Below are 19,975 nucleotides of genomic sequence, written 5' to 3' on the forward strand. Positions count from 1 at the left end.
GGGCAAAGTGGCAGTACCCAGAGTTCCTCCCAGCTCTGGGCTCAGGGATCACTCCTGGCAGTGCTCAGAAAACTATGCAGGGGTCACTCCGGAGCACAGAGTCAAGAATAGTCCCTGAGCACTGCCAGGTAAGCAGCCCCTCCCCGCAAAAAAAAAAAAAAAAAAGGAAAAGCATATAACTGTCTTTAAGCCAACTTTTTATTGAAGAAAAACATACAGAGAGAAAAATACAAACATTGTTTGGCCCAATAAATGCCTGCACTAACCAGCAGCACCCAATTCGCTCTCGAACACAGCCAGCCCCCTTGAGCTGCCCCTCACAGCCGGAGCCCCCACTCCCAGGCACAGATACCCACAACCTTGTTTCTATCCCCAGGGACAGAACTCGTACATCACAGAAGCTTTGTCTCGGAAAACCTGATAGAAACGGAATGCTACAGACGCCTAGATTTCGCCATGACTCCCACCCTCAAGATGAATGTGAAGAGTCATCCATGTTATCACAGATGGGAGTCGTTCGCTTATTTTCACTGTTTTCAGAGTATGTAATCAGGAACCTGCCACTATTGAACCAAGTGAGTCGTTTTGCAAGTACTATTGCTCCAAACGTTTGTTCGCCTTTTGGATAATACAAGCGTGCATTTCTATTGGGCAGATTCGTTTCCAGCCTCGGGAAGTCCAACTGCCAGGTAACAGGCACCAAGGCACACCAGGTGTAAGGAATTTGGCCATTTGCAAAGAGGTTTTGACTCATTTCATACTGACCAATAGTGCATGAGCGTTTTGTTGCTCCACATTCTTCCACAACCCTTATGCCTACTCATGTTTTTGTGAGAGGTTTAATTTGGTTTTGGTATTGCTTTGGGGGGAGGAGGGGCTGTCTGGGCCGAGCTGCTGTGCTCAGGAAATCAAACCGGGGTCAACTGTGTGCACGGCGAGCACATTATCCTCTCTATCTCTCCAGCCCCACCAAAGGCTTTTATTTGTATTTCACTGGTGACTGTCACTGTCACTGTCATCCCGTTGCTCATCGATTTGTTCGAGTGGGCACCAGTAACGTCTTCTGATTGGAGACTTATATTTACTGTTTTTGGCATATCCAATACGCACAGGTAACTTGCCAGGCTGTGCCGTGCGGGCTCGATACTCTCGGTAGCTCACCGGGCTCTCCGAGAGGGGCGTAGGAATCGAACTCGGGGTGACTAATGAGGTTAAACCCCTTTGTGTCACAAACACAGCCAGCCTGTATATTTTATATGGCAGACCAAGTCAATCAAGAGGGTGTCCTCTGAAGAACAGATTTTGTTTGGTCTTAGGAGGTTACACCCAGGGGTGTTTTCTTGGCGCTGTGTCTAGCGGCGACCCCTGGCGGTGTTTGTGGGACTGGGTTTGTTAACCAGCTCCGCAGCCACCAGAATTGCACGCAAGGCAACTGCTTTACCTCCTGGACCATCTCACCGGCTCAGAACAGATTTTAATTACATGAGAAATTTAATTTTTCCTTCATAATTATTTTTGTATAACTTAAGTCTGCTTGCTCCAGATTTTTCATCTACTTATTTTTGGCCATCAGTTTCTAATCTGCCTGCACTGGGGTCATAGATTACACAGAGGGCAGGAGCCATATTGGAGTGGTACAGTGTTTGCCTTGCAGGAGGCTGACCCAGGCTCAATCCCCAGCGCACCATATGGTCCCCTGAGCCCACTAGGAGTGCACTCTGAGCACAGACCCAGGAGAAAGCCCTGGGCTCCACCGGTATGGCCCATAAAGCAAAATAACAAAATAAATAAGGTTTGTTCTATTCTGTATTAGTGATAACATTTTGTTTGTTTGGCAGCCCACACCCAGCTATGCTCAGGGGTTACCCCTAGTTCTGAGATCAGGAATCACTCCTGGCAGTGCTTGGGGGGGCCATATAGGGTACTGAACCAAGGTTGGCATCCTGGATGTGCAAGGCAAGCCCCTACCCACTGTGCTATTTCTCTGGTTCTGGATAACAATTTTCTTTTTAATGGGCTAGAGAGGAGCTGGAGAGACAGTACAGTGAGTAAGGCACTTGCCTGGCATGAGGCCAACACAAGTTCGATCCTTGGCACTCCATATGGTCCCCCAAAACACTCCAGAAGGGGCTGGGGCGAAAGTCCAGCCAGGACATTTGCCTTGCACACAGCCAGCCGACCCGGGAGCAATCCTTAGCATCCCATATGGTCCCTCGAGCAGCACTGGGAGCAATTCCTGAGTGCAGAGCCAGGAGTAACCCCTGAGCATCCCCAAATAGCAAAAAACAAACAAACAAAAAAGCACTAAGCACTCAGCACTGTTGGGTGTGGCCCCAAAACAAAAATATATAAATAAATAGTCTAGAGAGAGAGTTTAAATGGCTAAGCACATGCTTTGTATGTGGGAGGCCTGGGCTAAATCCTTGACCCCATATGGTCCCCTGAGCATCACCAGGAACCGCCCCCAAGCACAGAGCTGGGAGTAACACCTGGAGAGAAAATTCCAATGACTGCAGCACATGCTTTGCACGCTGGTGTTTCGTATGCACCAGCCCAGGCTCAAGCCCAGAAACACAGGGTCACCAGGGATGGCCCCTACCTGCCTCAAAGGAAAAATTAAAACAGAATTTTGTTTTGTTTTATTTTATTTGGGGGCCGCACCTGGCAGTGCTCAGGGCTTACTCCTGCCTCTGCACTCTGGGATCATTCCTGGTGGTGCTCGTGGGATCATATGGGATGCTGGGAATCGAACCCAGTTTGGCCACACGCAAGGCAAACACCCAACCCGCTGTGCTATCGTTCCATCCCCAAACACAGAATTTTTAAAAAACGGTTTTAACTACAATCCTTAATGGCTTGACAGATAAAGTAACATTACAATTCAAATACAGTCCTTCCCATCCCCCATTTCTCTCCACTCCCTCGCCTCTTATTTCTCTGAATAATCTATTTTACTTCACTATTCCTCTCTCCCTGACACTCTTCCCATGAGGGAAGGCCATGGTGCGGGGCAAACCTGGGCAGAGCCCTAAGGGAACCCAGAGGCATGAAGGCTGAAACCCCGTTGTGGAGGCGGGAACTGAGGCCAGAGAGGGCTGGACTCGCAGGGTGGAAGCTCCCACAGGAGCACAAGGTTGTGAAGGGAACCAGAGAGAGACCCGGGATTGTACGGGAGGACGGAGGTCACTTCTGAGCACCACGCCAGGAACAGCCTGAGCAGTGCTGAGTGTAGCCCAATTCCACGCCCCCCACCCCCGAAAAAGAAGACTGCTGAAAGTTCAAGGTCCTTTCCCCTTGATACCGCCTCAGCTACCAACTAGTATCCATACTGAAAGGTCCCAGCAGGAGCAGCTGGGGAAACCCTGTAAAACCAACTTCCTAGCAGCACGCAAGTGCACCCACCCTGTGGTCACCCCCATCCACACTTGGTATTTCACTTCCTGAGGCGCTATCCCCCCTGGAGAAGCCCGTGTTTTCTCTTGAACGTGTTTCTCTCCTTTCTCATACTTCCTATATAAGGCTACTTCACTTCAAAAAAAAGATTCAGGTACAGTTATTAACGTATTCAGAAATAAATGTTCACTTGCTTAACCAACATTAAATGACTAACACCATCACGCCAGGCTCTGATACAGTAAAAATTAAGCCTACTACCACCGCGTGGATAATCGGCGATGTAACCAAGGATAACTAGATTTATTTTGTTTGGGGGCCACACCCAGCCGTGCTCAAGGGTTACTCCTGGCTCTGTGCTCGGAGAGCACTCCTGGTGGTGCTCAGGGGGCCATATGGAGTTCCAGGGATCGACCTATATGCTATCTATCCAGTCCCCATTAGACCTTTTTCTTTTTTTTTGCATCCAAGTAGATGTAGTTCTTTGGAAAATTAAAATTTAATGATAACTTTTATCATTGCTTGCCAACCCAAGTAAGTCTTCATACTCACACAACAATAACACTTTATAATAATAATAATAATAATAATAAATTCACCCATGAAATCTTAAAACACTACTAGTGATTTTTAAAAGAAATGATTAGCCAAAGAGACAGCATACCTGCCTGCAGATTCTAATCCCGGTTCAGTCTCCAGCACCATATACAGCTCCTCGGCACCACAAGGAGTGATTCCTGGGCACAGAGCCAGGAGTGAGCCCTGAGCAATGCCAGGAGCAGGCAAAAAATTTTAAAATAATAATTATTATTAATAATAATAATGTCAGTGCTCCTACATTATTATAGAAAAGTGAATGCTGATATCAAAATGACTTTATCTCTTACCTGAAATTAATTATTCTCCATTTTGTCCCTTACAAAAAATCTATATGGCTAGTGCAAAATACATTAGCACTTCCATTCTGAATATAGCAAAGGACCAAAAATATCCCGCATTACTCATAAACAGCTGATCTTCATCTATCTGGTAGCAAAGATATGGAGCACAAAGTTGTGATAAATTATTAGCTATTTTTGAATTAACAAAAAATTTAAATGTTTCTTAAAGTAACTTAACTCAATATTGAAATAATCTTGTACAATAAAAGGAGACAATATAAGTAAAAATTCATAATAATAAAGATTAAATTTATACCTAAAGATTAAAATAATTTTTGAGAAGGCATTACACTGCTTCTGAAATTTGTATGTCAGGGCTGGGGTGACAGTACAGCAGGCAGGGTGCTTGCCTTGCACACAGACAAACCAGGTTTAATTTCTGGCATCCCACTTGGTCCCCAAAGCACCACCAGTAGTAATTCCTGAGTGCAGAGCCAGCACTAACCCCTGAGCACTGCCAGGTATGACCCAAAAAACAATGAATCAGTAAAATTCATATGTAGCCAGAGCAACAGAGGAGGCAGGGACTTGCCTTGCATGCAGCTGACCCAGGTTTGATCCTCAGCACCTATCTGGGTCCTGAGTCCTGCTAGGGCACAGAGCACAGAGCACAGAGCCAGGAGTAAGCCCTGAGCACAGCCCCATGGGGCCAAAAAATCAAAATAAATAAGTAAATAAATAAATTTTTATACTAGGGAAGATACCTTAGAAATCAATCAAGTTCAGATGGACTAGCAATTACTAATTGAATGATACCACATTTTACTCTTCCCCATAAGAGTAAACAAGAGGCTTTCTCTTTTTCAGACAGAAAAGACAAATGACAAGATTCACAGGTAATAATGCTATCAATGAAAATAATCAGAGATAATAACAACAAAAAAAAAAACTTCAATTACAAAGTGAATATATCATCACAAGATACTGTCAGAATGCCAAAATTAACTAGCCAAAGCAATAATTCTAAATATCCTCTCTCCCTCCCTCTCTTCCTCCCTCCCTCTCTTCCTCCCTCTCTCTCTGTCCCTCTCTCTCTCTCTCTCTCTCTCTGTCTCTCTGTCTCTCTGTCTCTCTGTCTCTCTCTGTCTCTCTGTCTGTCTCTCTCTCTCTCTCTCTCTCTCTCTCTCTCTCTCTCTCTCTCTCTCTCTCACACACACACACACACACACACACAGGAACCCATTAAAAGAGTATCATGGGGCCAGAGTGATAGTACCATGAGCAGGGTGCTTGCCTTGCATGCAGCCAATCTGGGTTGGGTCACCAGCATCCCATATGGTCCCCCAAGAATGACCAGGAGTGATCCCTGAGCACAGAGCCAGAAGTAACCCCTGAGCATCCCTGGGGTGGGTGGCCCAAAAAAAAATAAGAAAATAAAATATGTGTGATACAACATGTATAAGAAATTATTAGCCTGGTGCCTATGACCTGGGTCCTTAATAATTTGGGCCAGGATGTGGCCCAGCAGTAGAGCACATGCCTTACTCATGTGAAGCCCCCTGGGTTCAATTCCCAGCACCACAAAAATTTACAATAAAATAACACAAACAACTTAGGCAAGGTAGTCTACCCTTTCCTCTTGCAACTCAGTAGATGAGATAAGAAACAAGATAAAACTTCCCTGACTTCAAATCCTGACCCTACTGTGTGCAAGTGCATATGTGTGTGTGTGTGTGTGTGTGTGTGTGTGTGTGTGTGTGTGTGTGTACGTGAAGCAAGATAGTTTTTGGTGTAGTTTTTTTTTTCTTTTTTTTCTTTTTTGCCTTTTGGGTCACACTGGCAATGCTCAAGGGTTACTCCTGGCGGTGCACGGGGACCATATGGGATACTGGGGATTGAACCCAGATAGGTCGTTTACAAGGCAAATGCCGTACCCACTGTGCTATCGCAAGCTGGTTTTATTGAACAAAATTAACTTCGATGTGAGGGGAGAGGAAGAGAGGACACAGACATTCGAGAGAAGTGGCGGACTTCTCCAGAGTGGACAAAGCGAGCGAGCAGAGATAACAAGGAGACAGGGAGAGCTCCGTAATCAAGGGGGAACCACTTCCTGCTGGCTGTGAACTTGATGGCTTACTGAGCTCCTCTAAGAAAAACTAAAATCGACAGGGCCGGAAAGTACAGAGGAGAAAGCACTCGCTGTCCCGGGTTCGATCTACCACTTAGGCTTCAGGAAGCTACTGCACGGCCCTGGAAGGGAGCTGGGCTGAAAGAACATCAGAGTCTTAATTGACTATAAGCTCAGCTGAGCCAAGAGCATGATTGACTAGAGAAGAACAGAGGATATAATTTCACCCTGTATCAATAATGATCATCTCCAGCTCAGGAGAATAGCAGCTCATATCTTCCAACGAACACTGTGTTACACTCTGGGGTGCATTATTTAGCAGAGCCGTTCACAAAGCAGCGCCTTCCTACAGGAAGACAGCCTGAATGATGAAGGGCTGGGAACTGCAGCTGTCTGAGGTGCTGGGGATGTTTACCTGGCAAAACGGAAAATGCAATCTGCCTTCATGAAGGGCTACCTTATGAAAAAGGAACTGAGTTTAGCCCTGAACAGAACTAACAGCCACATTTAAAGCTACATATAGATCCACAATAAAAAAATAAATAAATAAAAATTAAAAAAAAAAAATCTCTCTAGGTACCAGGGCAATAGTTCAAGGGATGGGGTGAATGCCCAGCACACCAAAAGCCCTGAGTTTTAATCCTTGGCACAGTGCTCCTACCACACACACCAGCATCACCTGTTAGAAGAAAATAGGGTGTGTGTGGGGGGAGGAGATAGCACCAAGGGTTAGAGAACAGGCAACCCCCAGTACTATATAACGCCCCTGGGAGCACCTCCAGCAGTGACGCCTGCATAATGAGCCAAGCCCTGCAAGTTGTCTCCCATTGCCCACAATGCCCCCCAGAAAAAGAAAGAGTAAGAGGCCAGGGAGGGAGCCCAAGGGTCTGAGCACAAGCCTCCAGCGCACCAAGGACCTAGCAGCAAGTACCGCAACACCGAATCTCAGGCCAAGCTGTCAGACCACTTCCAGGAGCCGGCAGGCCCCAGGGAACACTGTTAGAGGCCTTCCCCTACCAAAAAAAAAAATCACAATAATAAATAAAAATAATAACAATAAAATTTTAAAAAGAAAGCATGAGGATGAACAAAGAGCAGCGCCTGAGCCCGCATAACGACAGAGGTGGATGAATCTGTAACGGAGACGCAGGAAGGGAGTGAGGCTCAGCAGACGCCGCGGCCAAGGCCCCTCCAATGACGGAGGCAGTGGCCGTCCAGTGCGACAGGGACCCGGGAAATGTCACTCACGCCGAGGGGCAGTTGCAGTGGGGTGCTGGGGAATCCCACTGCAGCAGGCTGAGGGGGGAAGCAGGAGGCAAGCAAACGGGAGATGATAAAGGTGTGAAGTCCACGGAGGCGTCTGGCTGGCCAGCGGGGAAGAGGGCAGGTGAGCGCTCTGGGGTGGAGGAAGGGCTGGTTTTTAGAGGGAAAAGCATGAGTGTGTTCAGAGGACGCAGGTAGAGCCACAAGCAGGGTCAACGGGGAGGGGGGGTGGAGAGAATCTCTCCACAGGGTGGGATTGGGGGGACCAATCTCTTTCCCCCACCGCCTCTCAATTGCAAAGGAGGTGATGAGGGCACGAGAAAGGTCGAATATTGAAAGGGCCTGAGAGGTCCCTTCTGCCTCCAAATCCTCTGACTCAGGGCTTGCAAGGACATAAGCCGGGGCAACCCTTCGCGGATTAATCAGTCGAGCCCATCCCCACCCACCTCTCCGTGCCGCAGTGGCTGGCCCCGGGTGTAGGGCCAGCGCCACGTCGGGCAAGACCCAGCCCTGGGGGAGGGCTAAGCTGCAGACCCACTGCAGAGCAGGCCCACCCCGCGGCCACCGCACGCCCGGGACGGCCCCGCACCCGACCCGGGACAGCCCTCCTCCCGCACCCGACCCACGCCCGGGGCACCCGTGCCGGCACCTGCCCCCGGAAGACCGGCCTCACCCCGCACAGCCCCGCACAGGTCCGCCCGGCCCGGCCCCTGACCCTCAGCGCGGCCCCGGGGCGGCCCCTCCCCGCGCCTGACCCCGCACCTGACCCACGCCCGGGTGCTGGCACCTGAGCCCGGGTCCCGCACAGCCCCGCACCGGGCAGCCCCTGCCCGCCCCGGCCGGGCCACCAGCAGCCGCCCGCGAGGAGGACGGAAGATCCGGGGTCCCCGCGCCGACACGTCCCGCAGCGCCGGCCGGGCCGTCATTCATTCACGCACCCCGCGGCCGCCCCGCGCCCCGCGCCCCCGGGACAGGGCCCCCGCGCGGCGCCAGGGCGACAAACGAGCCCCCGCGCCCCCAGCGCCAGCGGCGCCGGCGGGGGTCCCCGCAGTCCCCGCCACCGCCGCGCCACCTGCGCCGGCCACGGGGCGTGGGGACCCCCGCAGCGCGCGGCGGGGGGGGGGGGGGGACGCGCCAGGGGCAGCCCCGAGGGGTCGCGGCGTTGCTGCCGGCCCCGAGCCGCCCGGTCCGCAGGTGCGCGCGCCGCGGGGGATCACGGCGCCCGCGCCTAGTCCCGCCGCCCGCCGCGCCCCCTGCGCCCCCCGCCTCGCGCCGCAGCTCGGCGCCCGCACTCACCCGCCCCGCCATCTTGGCCGCCGCGTCGGGCTCGCCCGCTGCAGCCCCGCGCGCGCGCCGCCGCCGCCCGCCCCCGCCGCGCGCGCGCGCGCCCGGCCCCGCGCAGGCGCGTAGCCGCCCTGATGGCTGTGCAGGAGCGCGCCCGCGCGGGGTGCCATGTTGGCCCTCGGGAGGACGCGCGCGCAGGCGCAGCGGCGGGGACGCGCGGCCGAATCTGGCGGCGCTGCAGACTGACAGCTTGGAAGCTGCCAGCCCCGCCTCCGGCTCCAGGCTCCATCCCAGGGAACTCTGGCTCCTTTCTTCCCACCCCGCCTCTGGCCTTGACTTTCTTTCTTTTCTTTTTTTTCTCTTTTTTTTAAATTGAATCACCGTGAGATACACTTACAAACCTTTCGTGTTTGAGCTTTAGCCATACAGTGATGGAACACCCATCCCTCCACCAGTGCACACTTCCCACCACCAATGTCCGCAGTATCTCCCCTCTCCCCTCCGATCCCAGTCCTCACCCTGCCTTTATGGCTGACAATTTCCCCAATACACTCTACTTTGGGCAATATAGTTTGCTCAAATTTTCCCACCACCATTCAAGCCTGCCTGTCAGGGGCAGACGCTAGATAATTTATTTTATATTGATCACTTTGACTATGATGAGTCCCGCTCATCCTTTCTGAGCATCCGGTACTCGGAGCTTGGAAAAGTCCCATTTTCCTGATTCCCGGTGGGCACCCAGGAGGCAGGGCCTGAGCACATTCGCTCTGCATGAGGGTTGGGGGATGTTCAGGCTGGGACCCCTGCGGAGAGGACCCAGAAGGGTGTCAGGGCACCGACTGAGCTGAGTGCGGGAGGCCCAGGGGTCAGTTCCCAGCACCGAAGTTTCCCCGCACCCCATGAGTAGATCCTGAGCACTGCCTGGCATGGTCCAGAAATAAGCCAAAAAACGATAATGTGGGTTGTGATTTATTTTTTAATATGTCTTGTATCAATGATAACTGAAAATGATCACTCTGGACAAGAACTGACTGCTGAAAGGAGGGAAGGTGATATACATGATAACCTTCCAGTATCAGTATTGCAAACCACAGCGCCTAAAAAGAAGGGAGAGAGAAAGAGAAAGAAAGAAAGAAAGAAAGAAAGAAAGAAAGAAAGAAAGAAAGAAAGAAAGAAAGAAAGAAAGAAAGAAAGAAAGAAAGAAAGAAAGAAAGAGAGAGAGAAGTAGCTGACGTAGAGGCAGGCTGCAGGCAGGTGGCAGGAGGGAAACTGAGGACATTAGGGTGTTGGAACATTGTATGACTGAAACCCAATGATGACCAACTTTGTAACTGTGTACCCCAAGGTGATTCCATTTTTTAAAAAATGTCTTTTGTATTTGGGCCCTGGGGGAGAACCCTATTCCATACCGGGGTTCAAACCTGGCTCATCCCGCTGTCCTACCTCTTTGGCCCTACATTCCCTCCAATAAAACTTCTTGGAGAAATCTGGTCTCTTAGCAGGTGTTGTGTTTTATTCCTAATGGTTTTGGTTGGAGGTTCACACCCATTGATGCACTGGGCTGCCTCCTGGCTCTGCCTCAGGGGACTATAATCAGGAGGGGTGCTGGGGATCTAACCCAGGTCAAGACAAGTGCCTGAACCCCTGCACTATCGCTCTGGCCCCTGCTTTCAAGTCTTTGCAGACCAAGAACACTTTATTTTTTTGGTGGGGGGGCAGTGGGTCCACAGTAATCTGTGATGTTCAGAGGCTATTCGGTGTGGTTACATGGGGAACGCCCCCTCCCCAGTGCCAGAGGTCATGCCCAGGCCTCTGGCATGCAAGAGCAAGCACTCAAACCTGCTGAGCTTGCTCTGAGGTCTATAATTTCATTTCAGGTAATAGGTACTCCAATAAAATATGCCCTAAGTCCAACTCTCTTTACCCTGGGCTGTTCTTCCTTCTGCCTGCCCCCTTTCCTCACAGGACTCTCAGGAGAGATGAGGATGTAACAAGACAGACCTTGCCACCGGGCTCCTACGGGGCCTTCTCGGCCTCTGCTGTCTTACACTTCTCTTCATATTAACGTGACATAACAATAATAGGATCTACCTTTACTTCTTCCAGTTAATTAGCAGGGAAAATGGCTTTGTCCAATACAATAAAAGGGGAGAAAGTGAAGCTGGGCAGGCTTCGTGGCTTAAAACTTCTCAGTATTAATCACTGAGTATCTGGAGATGGGACTGGATGGAAGAAAATATCCAGGCCATTTCAAAGGTGGCTTCCATCACATGTACCTGAGCATAAAAGTGCTTTGCTGGACAGGTGGGCTTTTACCTCAATCCTGGGTGGTTCCGAATTTGTCAGGGGACACTGGGAACAAGTTTCTCTCTGATCTGTTCATCTGTAGAAACTATGAGAAGGTCTAGAGTGATAAATCAGAAGATTCAGGTTTTGCTACTTTTGTTGCATGCAGCTGGACCCAGGTTCAATCCCAGAAGCTGCAAATGGTTTACTCTGAGCCCCACCAGGAGTGACCCCCTCTCCCGAGCCCTTTCAACTCTGAGTCTCAGTTTCCCTATGTGTAAAGTGAAGCATATGTCTAGGTGAGATCAATGGCTTTGGCTGACTTTTTTTTTTTTGGTGACTAACATTTTGAATATTATGAATCAGAGATCTTTTCTAAAATATTGCCCCCCTCCGAAAGATGACATGGGCTCCCAGTTCTAGGAGCTAACGTTGCTTTCAAGGCCAGGGAACAATGCAGTTTGATTTTATATTTATACCACTGGTTTCTTCTCTTGTTTTATGAGGTAGACAAAATTGCAAGTGAGTTTTTCTTCAATTTCTCCCGCAAGGAGAAATATTTTATCACATGGGCCCCAGACCCCCACAGGCCTGCAGAGGGGCCTGGAGCAGCAGTTTTACAAGCTGACCTTCGCTGTAACCCTCTCAAAAGTGGTTAACACATGACAGAAGATCTACAGTCCTGGGCCAGAGAGACAGTTCAGGAGGAAGGTGCTTGTGCCACTGGGCCAAGGGATCTGACCAAAAATAATAATAATTTTTTTTAAAAGGCATTGGGGCTGGAGCAATAGCACAGCGGGTAGGGTGTTTGCCTTGCACGCGGCCGACCCCGGTTCGATTCCCAGCATCCCATATGGTCCCCTGAGCACCACTAGGAGTAATTCCTGAGTGCATGAGCTGGGAATAACCCCTCTGCATTGCCGAGTGTGACCCAAAAAGCAAAAAAAAAAAAAAAGGGGGCATTGAACCCGCCAGGATTCCTTCTTCCTTGTGCCAGGGCTGGAAGTCAGGCTAGGCCTTCACATGGTCCAGGCAAGGGCCCTCCCACTGAGCAACATCCGCAGCCATGAGCAACTCTTCCTAGGGTGCTTAACATCTACTTGGGGTGGAAAGATTCTGAGAGGTGTGGTTCTCAGGGGTCTTCTCATCCATCTGTGCCTTGCTCTTATATCCAAGGTCACCTTAGAAATAGACAGGAGCTGACCTTCTCAGTCCCCTTCTCAGAGGTGCCACAGAGATGAGTGATAGGCAAATTGTTTTATTTTGGGTCAATGCTCGTGGCTGCCTCCTGGCTCTGTGCTCAAGGCTATGCTCAGGGGCCCATATGGGGGCCCAGAAACTGAACCCAGGTTGACCGCCTGCCAGGCAAGTATCCAGCCCTGTTTGTTTCTAATTGGGGGCCCTATCTGGTGATGCTGGGGGGCTTCTCCTGCATCAAGTACTCAGTCCTATATTGGTAGACCTCAGTGCTTCTTCACACCCCGAGGGGTGCATGGGGAACCAGCGGTGAGGGGGATTCATTCTACAAAGCATGCGCTCCAGCTCAGTGCGGCCTATCCCGGCCCGTGACACATCCCCCCCTTTCTGCTCACAGCTTCCCTAGCTCATGCCATCTTAGAGCTTGTCAGAGGAGGGACCCTGCCCTCCCCTGGCCTACAAGAAGCACAAATGCTTTCTCCCAAACTGCAACAATGCGGTCCCGAAGCAGAATGATGGAGAATAGCTAGGGCTGATCCACCCACACCGCTGACACCCAGGGAAGATCGCTCACCCGTCCCCCAGGCCCTGAGGCAGACCTGATTTTCTTTCTTTGCAAAATCTACCTATTGCCCTTTGTCTTGATTTCTGTGAGTTAATCACTTTCTTACCCTTCTTAAAACAAAACACAAAGCCCTCCCTCAGCTCTGCGTGGGTCTCTGAAATCCTTTTCATATGCTCTCTCTTACATTGAAAAGTAGCAAGTTAGACAGCTACCAATGATTTAAATTTAGCCTGAAATATAAATGACTTGGACTGGAGGGAGAGCAGCAGGTAGGATGCTTGCCTTGCACATGGCTGACCTGGGTTCTATCCCCAGCACCCCATATGGTCCCCAGGAGTAACCGCTGAGCACAGAGCCAGGTATGCCCCCTACAGGGGGTTGTGTGTGTGTGTGTGTGTGAGACTTAACATCATTTCCTAAGGGCTTAGAAGGCTTTTTAGAAGGATAAGAAGTGAATGACATAGGAGTAGGGCTAAGATGGGAGAGAAAAAGGGGGACTAGACCCAAGGAAGGTGGGGAGAGAAGACATGACAGGATAGAGAATGCAGGACCCAGGACAGAGAGTGGGCATTCGCCAACATCTGTTCTTGCTGAGCCAACGTGCAACACAGAGTGATGCTTAATTCTATGTGTCAACTTTTCTGGGCGCCAGACCCCAGATATTTGGGGTACCCCACACTTCATTCTAGATGTTTCCATGATGGTGATTTTGGATGACGTTTATATTTAAATCTGTAGGTTTTAAATCAGGCAGATGATGCTTTATAAAGGGGAAGGTCTTCATCTAATAGTCTGAAAGCCTGAATTGAATAAAAGGATGATGTCCCCAGAACAAGAGAATTCCCCAGAAGGCTTTCTTGGCACTTGAACTCCAAGCTCTTTCCTGAGTCTTAGCCACTTCCAGCCAATGTTTGAGCTTCCCAAACCTCCACAATCACAAGAGCCAGTTATTTAAATCAATTCTATGTATCTAAGACATATATGTGTTATATGTATGTGTGTATATATATGTGTGTGTATATATGTGTGTTTACATACATTTACATATGTATGAGGGGTGTGATGTGTGTGAATGTATAATTATGTACATGTGTGGGTGAGTGACTGAATTGAAAAATCTTACTGTGGATTAGGTAACATGGTTACAATCATGTTAAAAATTAGGGGGTTTTAGAGCTTTCCCAGGAACAGCACTGGAGAGAGAATGTGGCGGGTGGGGTGCTAGAGAACCTGCTTTTGATTCCCGACATGATCTGGGCCCGTGAGCCCCACCAGAAGTGATCCTTGAACACAGAACCAGGAGTAAGATCTGAGCACAGAGCCAGGAGTAGGCCCTGACCACCATCTGGGGTGGCCCTCCAAACTAGCAAGCACTGTAGCACTGTTGCACTGTCATCCCGCTGTCATCAATTTGCTCGAGCGGGCACCAGTAACATCTCCATTGTGAGACTTGTTCCTGTTTTTGGCATATTGAATATGCCATGGGGAGCTTGCCAGGCTCTGCCGTATGGGCAGGATACTCTCAGTAGCTTGCCGGGCTCTCCAAGAGGGACGAAGGAATCAAACCCGGGTCAGCCACGTGCAAGTCCAACGCCCTACCTGTTGTGCTATCACTCCAGCCCCAAAAGAAACTAACAAAAGAAACAAAAAACATTTCCCAGCAACTGTGCATGTTGTTATATGTTTTAGGTTTGGGGGCCACACCTGGCTGTCCCGGGGGGTGGGGTGAGGGGTGGGAACAGTCCTGGCTCTGTGGCGGGTGACGTCTGGTGCTACTTGGCAGACTCAAGGATTTGAACCAGGGTCAACCGCATGCAAGGCAAGTGCCTTCCCTGCGGTGCCATCTGTGCCAGCGGCTCTGTGTGAAGTGGTCTTAGGCGACTGTGAAGCAAAGCTGGTATCCAGAGTCTCTCTGTAAACCCTCCTCTTGGCACCACATTTTCTCTTTTCCCAATTCTTCCAGCATCATCAACTGTGGGCATTACTCTACCCAGGCATCTACGCAACGTAAGAAACTAAGGGAGGGGCTGGAGCAATAGCACAGCGGGTAGGGCGTTTGCCTTGCACGTGGCTGACCCGAGTTCGATTCCTGGCACCCCATATGGTCCCCTGAGCACCACCAGGGGTAATTCCTGAGTGCAGAGCCAGGAGTAACCCCTGTGCATCGCCGGGTGTGACCCAAAAAGAAAAAAAAAAAAAAGAGAGACTAAGGGAGAACAAAGCCACGTCTAGCATGAACCAAGTCTCCAGCTGGACGAGGAGCTGTGGTGGAAAGCAGTGCTCCTGGTGGCCTTCAGACACAGCCACGCCTGGGCTTGCAGGCTCCTCTCCAGCCTCGCCGAAGCCAGCTTCGGGAGCATGGGGGCTGTTTGCTTTCCAGCAGAAAAATCTCTTCCCAAAATGAGGGGTGAAGGCTAGAGAGCAAGAGCAAAATAGAGAAGGGAAGTGGAATTTGAACAGGAAGCCACTGATGCAATGCAGTAGTCTAGCTACAGATGTTTTGGTTTTTTTTTAATAAAATTATTATTGGTAGATTTTTTTTAAAATTCTGATAAATATGTCTTTTCTCCTTGGAGGATCAAGGACAAAACCTATAGTCACAAAAATCAATTTATCTGAAAATCTGAGTGGGCAGGAGATGTGTCAGAATCCTCTGAGGTTTCAAAAGTAAGGGTGTTGCCATGGAAACCAGGCAGTCCTCCTGTGCCAGCCCCGCACCCAGCCCTGGGTGATGACATCACGTGGCCAGTGAGTGGCCGGCCTCTGGTTTCATTTTCTGTTTTTTGGGTCACACCCAATTGTGCTCAGGACTTCCTCCTATCTCTGTGCTCAAGGACCCCTCCTGGCAGTGTTCAGGGGACCATATGTGGAATGGAACCTGGGTTGGCTGTGTACAAGGCCTTACCTGTACTCTCTCCCTGTGGCCCTCCCTCACTTTCCTTCAGAAAGGGATTGTCTGGGGCTGGATAGACCAGCAGGCAGGAGCCTGCCTTGTGCACAGCTGGCCCGGCTGGATCCCTGGCAGCCCACATGAGATACAGCGCCACCAGGAGGAATTCCTGAATGCAAAGCCAGGAGTTACCCATGAGCACTATTGTGTGTGACCCCAAAACAAAACAAAAAGAAAAAAAAAAGGCAGGAAATGTCTGGAAACTGGTCTAATGAGCTTTTAGGCATCTGGAGAACAGGAACTGGAGTTGCCCTGGAAGGGGCTGGATTGCCCACAACTGGAACCCACAAGAGACCTCCAAAATCAGATCATGGGGATGGCATTATTGGCTACTGTGAGTCTTCTGGAATGCTCCTGAGAAAGAGGAAGGTGAGGGGCCGGAGCGATAGCACAGTGGGTAGGGCGTTTGCCTTGCACACGGCCGACCCGGGTTCCATCTCCGGCACCCCATATGGTCCCCAGGCACAGTCAGGAGTAATTCCTGAGTGCAGAGCCAGGAGTAACTCCTGAGCATCTCTGGATGTCACCCAAAAAAGAAAAATAAATAAATAAATAAAATAAAGAAAGAGGAAGGTGAGCCTTGAGCATTTTGCCAAGGCGAGTTCCCAGAAGGGCTGTTTCCAGGGCAGGGATTAGCTGCAGGGATCCCCCACGGAGGAGCAGACAACTGGTGAGCAAAAATGCCAGCAGAACAGAAGAATGAGACTCGGACACTTGGGGGACAGTGGTCTGTGCAGACAATTTGCTACTGCAGCGAGGACCTATTTGATATTTCTATGTGACCACTCTATGGCATCTTAGATGAGAATTAGATGAGATTATGATCGGAGAACCAAGGTGGCTTTAGCTCCTGAATGATGAACATTCTGACAATCTGAAATGGGAGGTGTTGCAAGTAAGAGGATGTGGCTCAGTGGTAGAGCACCTGCGTCTTGCATGTGTGAGACCCAGAGTTTGATCCCCAGCACCAGCAAAACAAAAAATCAAAAAACCATGTCACTCATGGTGGGATTTTCTATTTGCTCATTCCAAAGCACGCTATACTTTCCATGCTATACTAATAACATTATATTCACAAGGGGTATTTTCTTTTCTTTCTTTTTTGTGGGGGGGTCGGAAGGTGAGGGGGTATTCCCAGCTGTGCTCAACACTTCCTCCTGGTTTTGCTCTCAGGGAGCACTCCTGGCAGGTTTCATGTGGGATATAGCATATGCCGTGCTGGGGACTGAATTCAGGTCAGCTGCGTGCAAGGCAAACACCCTAACCACTATTCTATCAGTCAAGCCCACAAAAGGCATTTTCTTTTTTCTTTTTTTTTTGCTCTTTGGGTCACACCCGGCGATGCACAAGGGTTATTCCTGGCTCTGCACTCAGGAATTACCCCTGGCGGTGCTCAGGGAACCATATGGGATGCTGGGAATCAACCCCGGGTCGGCCGTATGCAAGGCAAACGGCCTACCCGCTGTGCTATCACTCCAGCCCCAAAAGGCATTTTCTGTTAAGAAATAAACTCTACTCAATGGATAGCACCATAAGCTATTTTTGTTTATTGAGTAACCAGGGTGAACTTGATAAACTTTCACCAACTGTACCTTCAATGTAACCTCTTGCTTAATTATCAGGTTTTTTTTTTTTTTTTTGTGTGTGTGTGTGTGTGTGTGTGTCGGGGGGAGGGATACACCCAGCATTGCTCAGATGTTACTTCTGGTTCTGTACTCATGAGCATTTCCCCATGACAAGTAGGGAAGTATACAGGGCACCATATGTGGTACCAGGGATTCAAACTGGGTTCGTGGGATACAAAGCAGTGCCTTAATTCCTGTACTAACTTTATGGTTCAAACTATCACTTAAAAATAAAAAGTTCAGGGCTGGAGCGATAGAACAGAGAATAGGATAATTGCCTTGTATGTGCCACCCCAGGTTTGATCCCAGTTCCCTGTATGGTCCCCTGAGCCCTCCCAGGACTGATCTCTGAGTACATTGATGCCTGGATTAACCCCTGAGCATTGGCGGATGTGACCCCCAAATAAAAATAAAAAATAAAAACAAAAGGTTATTATGTATTATAAAATTAGTTTATCATTTCTCTCATTAAAAAGTCACAATTCCTGCTCCTGAATATAATCATTAGCAAGCTTGCTCTATTTTCTAGCTCCCACCCCATATAATTCTCAATCATATTATTACAAATATGCACATAAGAAACATGACAGAGGCACTACACTGCACTGTCGTCTGTTGTTCAAAGATTTGCTCGAGCAGGCACCAGTAACATCTCCATTGTGAGACTTGTTGTTACTGTTTTTGGCATATCAAATATGCCACAGGTAGCTTGCCAGGCTCTGCCGTGCAGGTGGGATACTCTCGGTAGCTTGCCGGGCTCTCTGAGAGGGAAGGAGGAATCGAACCCAGGTCAGCTGTATGCAAGGCAAATGCCCTACCCGGTGTGCTACTGCTCCAGTCCAAACATGGCAGTATAAAACATATCTCCTGTGTGTGCATCAAGTATATGGTCCAAATTATTCATAATTAAGTGCTATGTGGGCAGGAATTTGTTTTAGCCATGCAGATTGAGGGGGAAATGGGGGAGAAAATGGGCTGTGAGCATACCCAGCGATGCTCAGCGATTACTCTTGGACCAGTTCTCATTCCTGGAGGAGCTTGGGAGACTATATGGGGTGGCAGGGATCGAACCCAGGTCAGTCACATATAAGACAACTGCCTTCCCTGCTCTCCTATCTCTCTAGCCCCAGTACATATTCTCTAGTTGTGAGAGGGTGGAGGGATAGAACCCCTTTTGTTTTTGTTTTTGGGTCACACCTGGCAATGCTCAGAGGTTACTCCTGGTTCTTCACTCAGGAATTATTCCTGGTGGTGCTCAGGGGACCAGAACTTTAACTTGGGTCGGCCATGTGTAAGGCAAGTGCCCTACCTCCTGTACTATCTCTCTGGACCCTGAACTCATTTACTATCAGACCCAACACTCCTTCTGTGGGTACAAACAATGGTAGGCAAAGATGTTATCTTTGCTAGTTTTCTTCTTTTCAGGTAGGATGACTTTATTCAATGAACCTTCATAATTGCTGGCAGAAGAACTTTACGTCTTTGCCTTGGAAATCAGCAGGACATAACTAGAACAACAATAGTCAATACAATGAAAATACAAATAAATACATGAAAAATAAAGCAAATAAAACCCCAAAAGTTAAATCAATGAAAAATAAAATTTTTCTTTTGGGGCCATTCTTGGTGGTGTTCAGGGCTTACTCCTGATTCAGTGCTCAGGGATCACTCGTGGAGGTGCTCACGATGCCAAGATCAAACCCAGGTGAGCCGTGTGCAAGGCAAGCACCCTGCCTGCTATACTATTTTTCAGGCTCCTGAAAATGAAATTTTGGGCCTATCAAGTTTACCCTAGGATAAAGTAACCATGGCTTTCCCTTGGTTGATAGAAATGTAAATTTATGTAATCTACTCAAAAAATAATGTAACAATATAATGTAAAAAAATCAATTATTGAGGGCCTGCTATGAGGGCAGGCTTAAGGGGTAGATGGAAAAATTGAAGACAACGGTGGAGAGAAGGTGTAATGATTGGTGTTGAAATATTAAATGCCTGTAATAAATCATTATGAACAACTTTGTTGTTTTTTTTTTGGTTTTTTTTTTTTTGCTTTTTGGGTCACACCCAGCGATGCTCAGGGGTTATTCCTGGCTTTGCACTCAGGAATTACTCCTGGCAGTGCTTGGGGGACCATATGGGATGCCGGGGATCGAACCCGGGTCGGCCACGTGCAAGGCAAACGCCCTACCCGCTGTGCTATCTCTTCGGCCCCCAAATCATTATGAACAACTTTGTAAACCACAGTGTCTATATAAAGTTTAAGGGGAAAAAATTAAAAAAAAATAGAAGATCTTAGTAATTTGACCCAGGACTTCTGCTTTTGAAATTCTTTTCTGATTAGTAGGGAATACAGGAAAGAAAAGTAAATGCTCACTGCAACATTCATAATAGAAAAAAATATCA

At 49.0% G+C, this 19,975-nt stretch overlaps 1 protein-coding gene across 2 annotated transcripts in view; it reads right to left on the reverse strand.

Moving 5' to 3' along the window:
- NSF (N-ethylmaleimide sensitive factor, vesicle fusing ATPase) overlaps nucleotides 1-9,041 on the reverse strand; it is a 146,567-nt gene extending 137,526 nt beyond the window's left edge. The window contains exon 1 of one of the 2 annotated variants that reach the window (XM_055133170.1): nucleotides 8,962-9,041. In XM_055133170.1, coding sequence (XP_054989145.1) covers nucleotides 8,962-8,973 — 12 coding nt within the window. In that variant the 5' untranslated portion in view covers nucleotides 8,974-9,041. Of the gene's footprint in view, nucleotides 1-8,427; nucleotides 8,611-8,961 lie in introns of those variants that run through there. The other variant, XM_055133169.1, reaches the window with a different exon arrangement.
- Nucleotides 9,042-19,975: the final 10,934 nt, after the last annotated feature.

The sequence above is a fragment of the Sorex araneus genome, chromosome 3, assembly GCF_027595985.1.
Source record: "Sorex araneus isolate mSorAra2 chromosome 3, mSorAra2.pri, whole genome shotgun sequence".
Classification (NCBI taxonomy): Eukaryota; Metazoa; Chordata; class Mammalia; order Eulipotyphla; family Soricidae; genus Sorex; species Sorex araneus.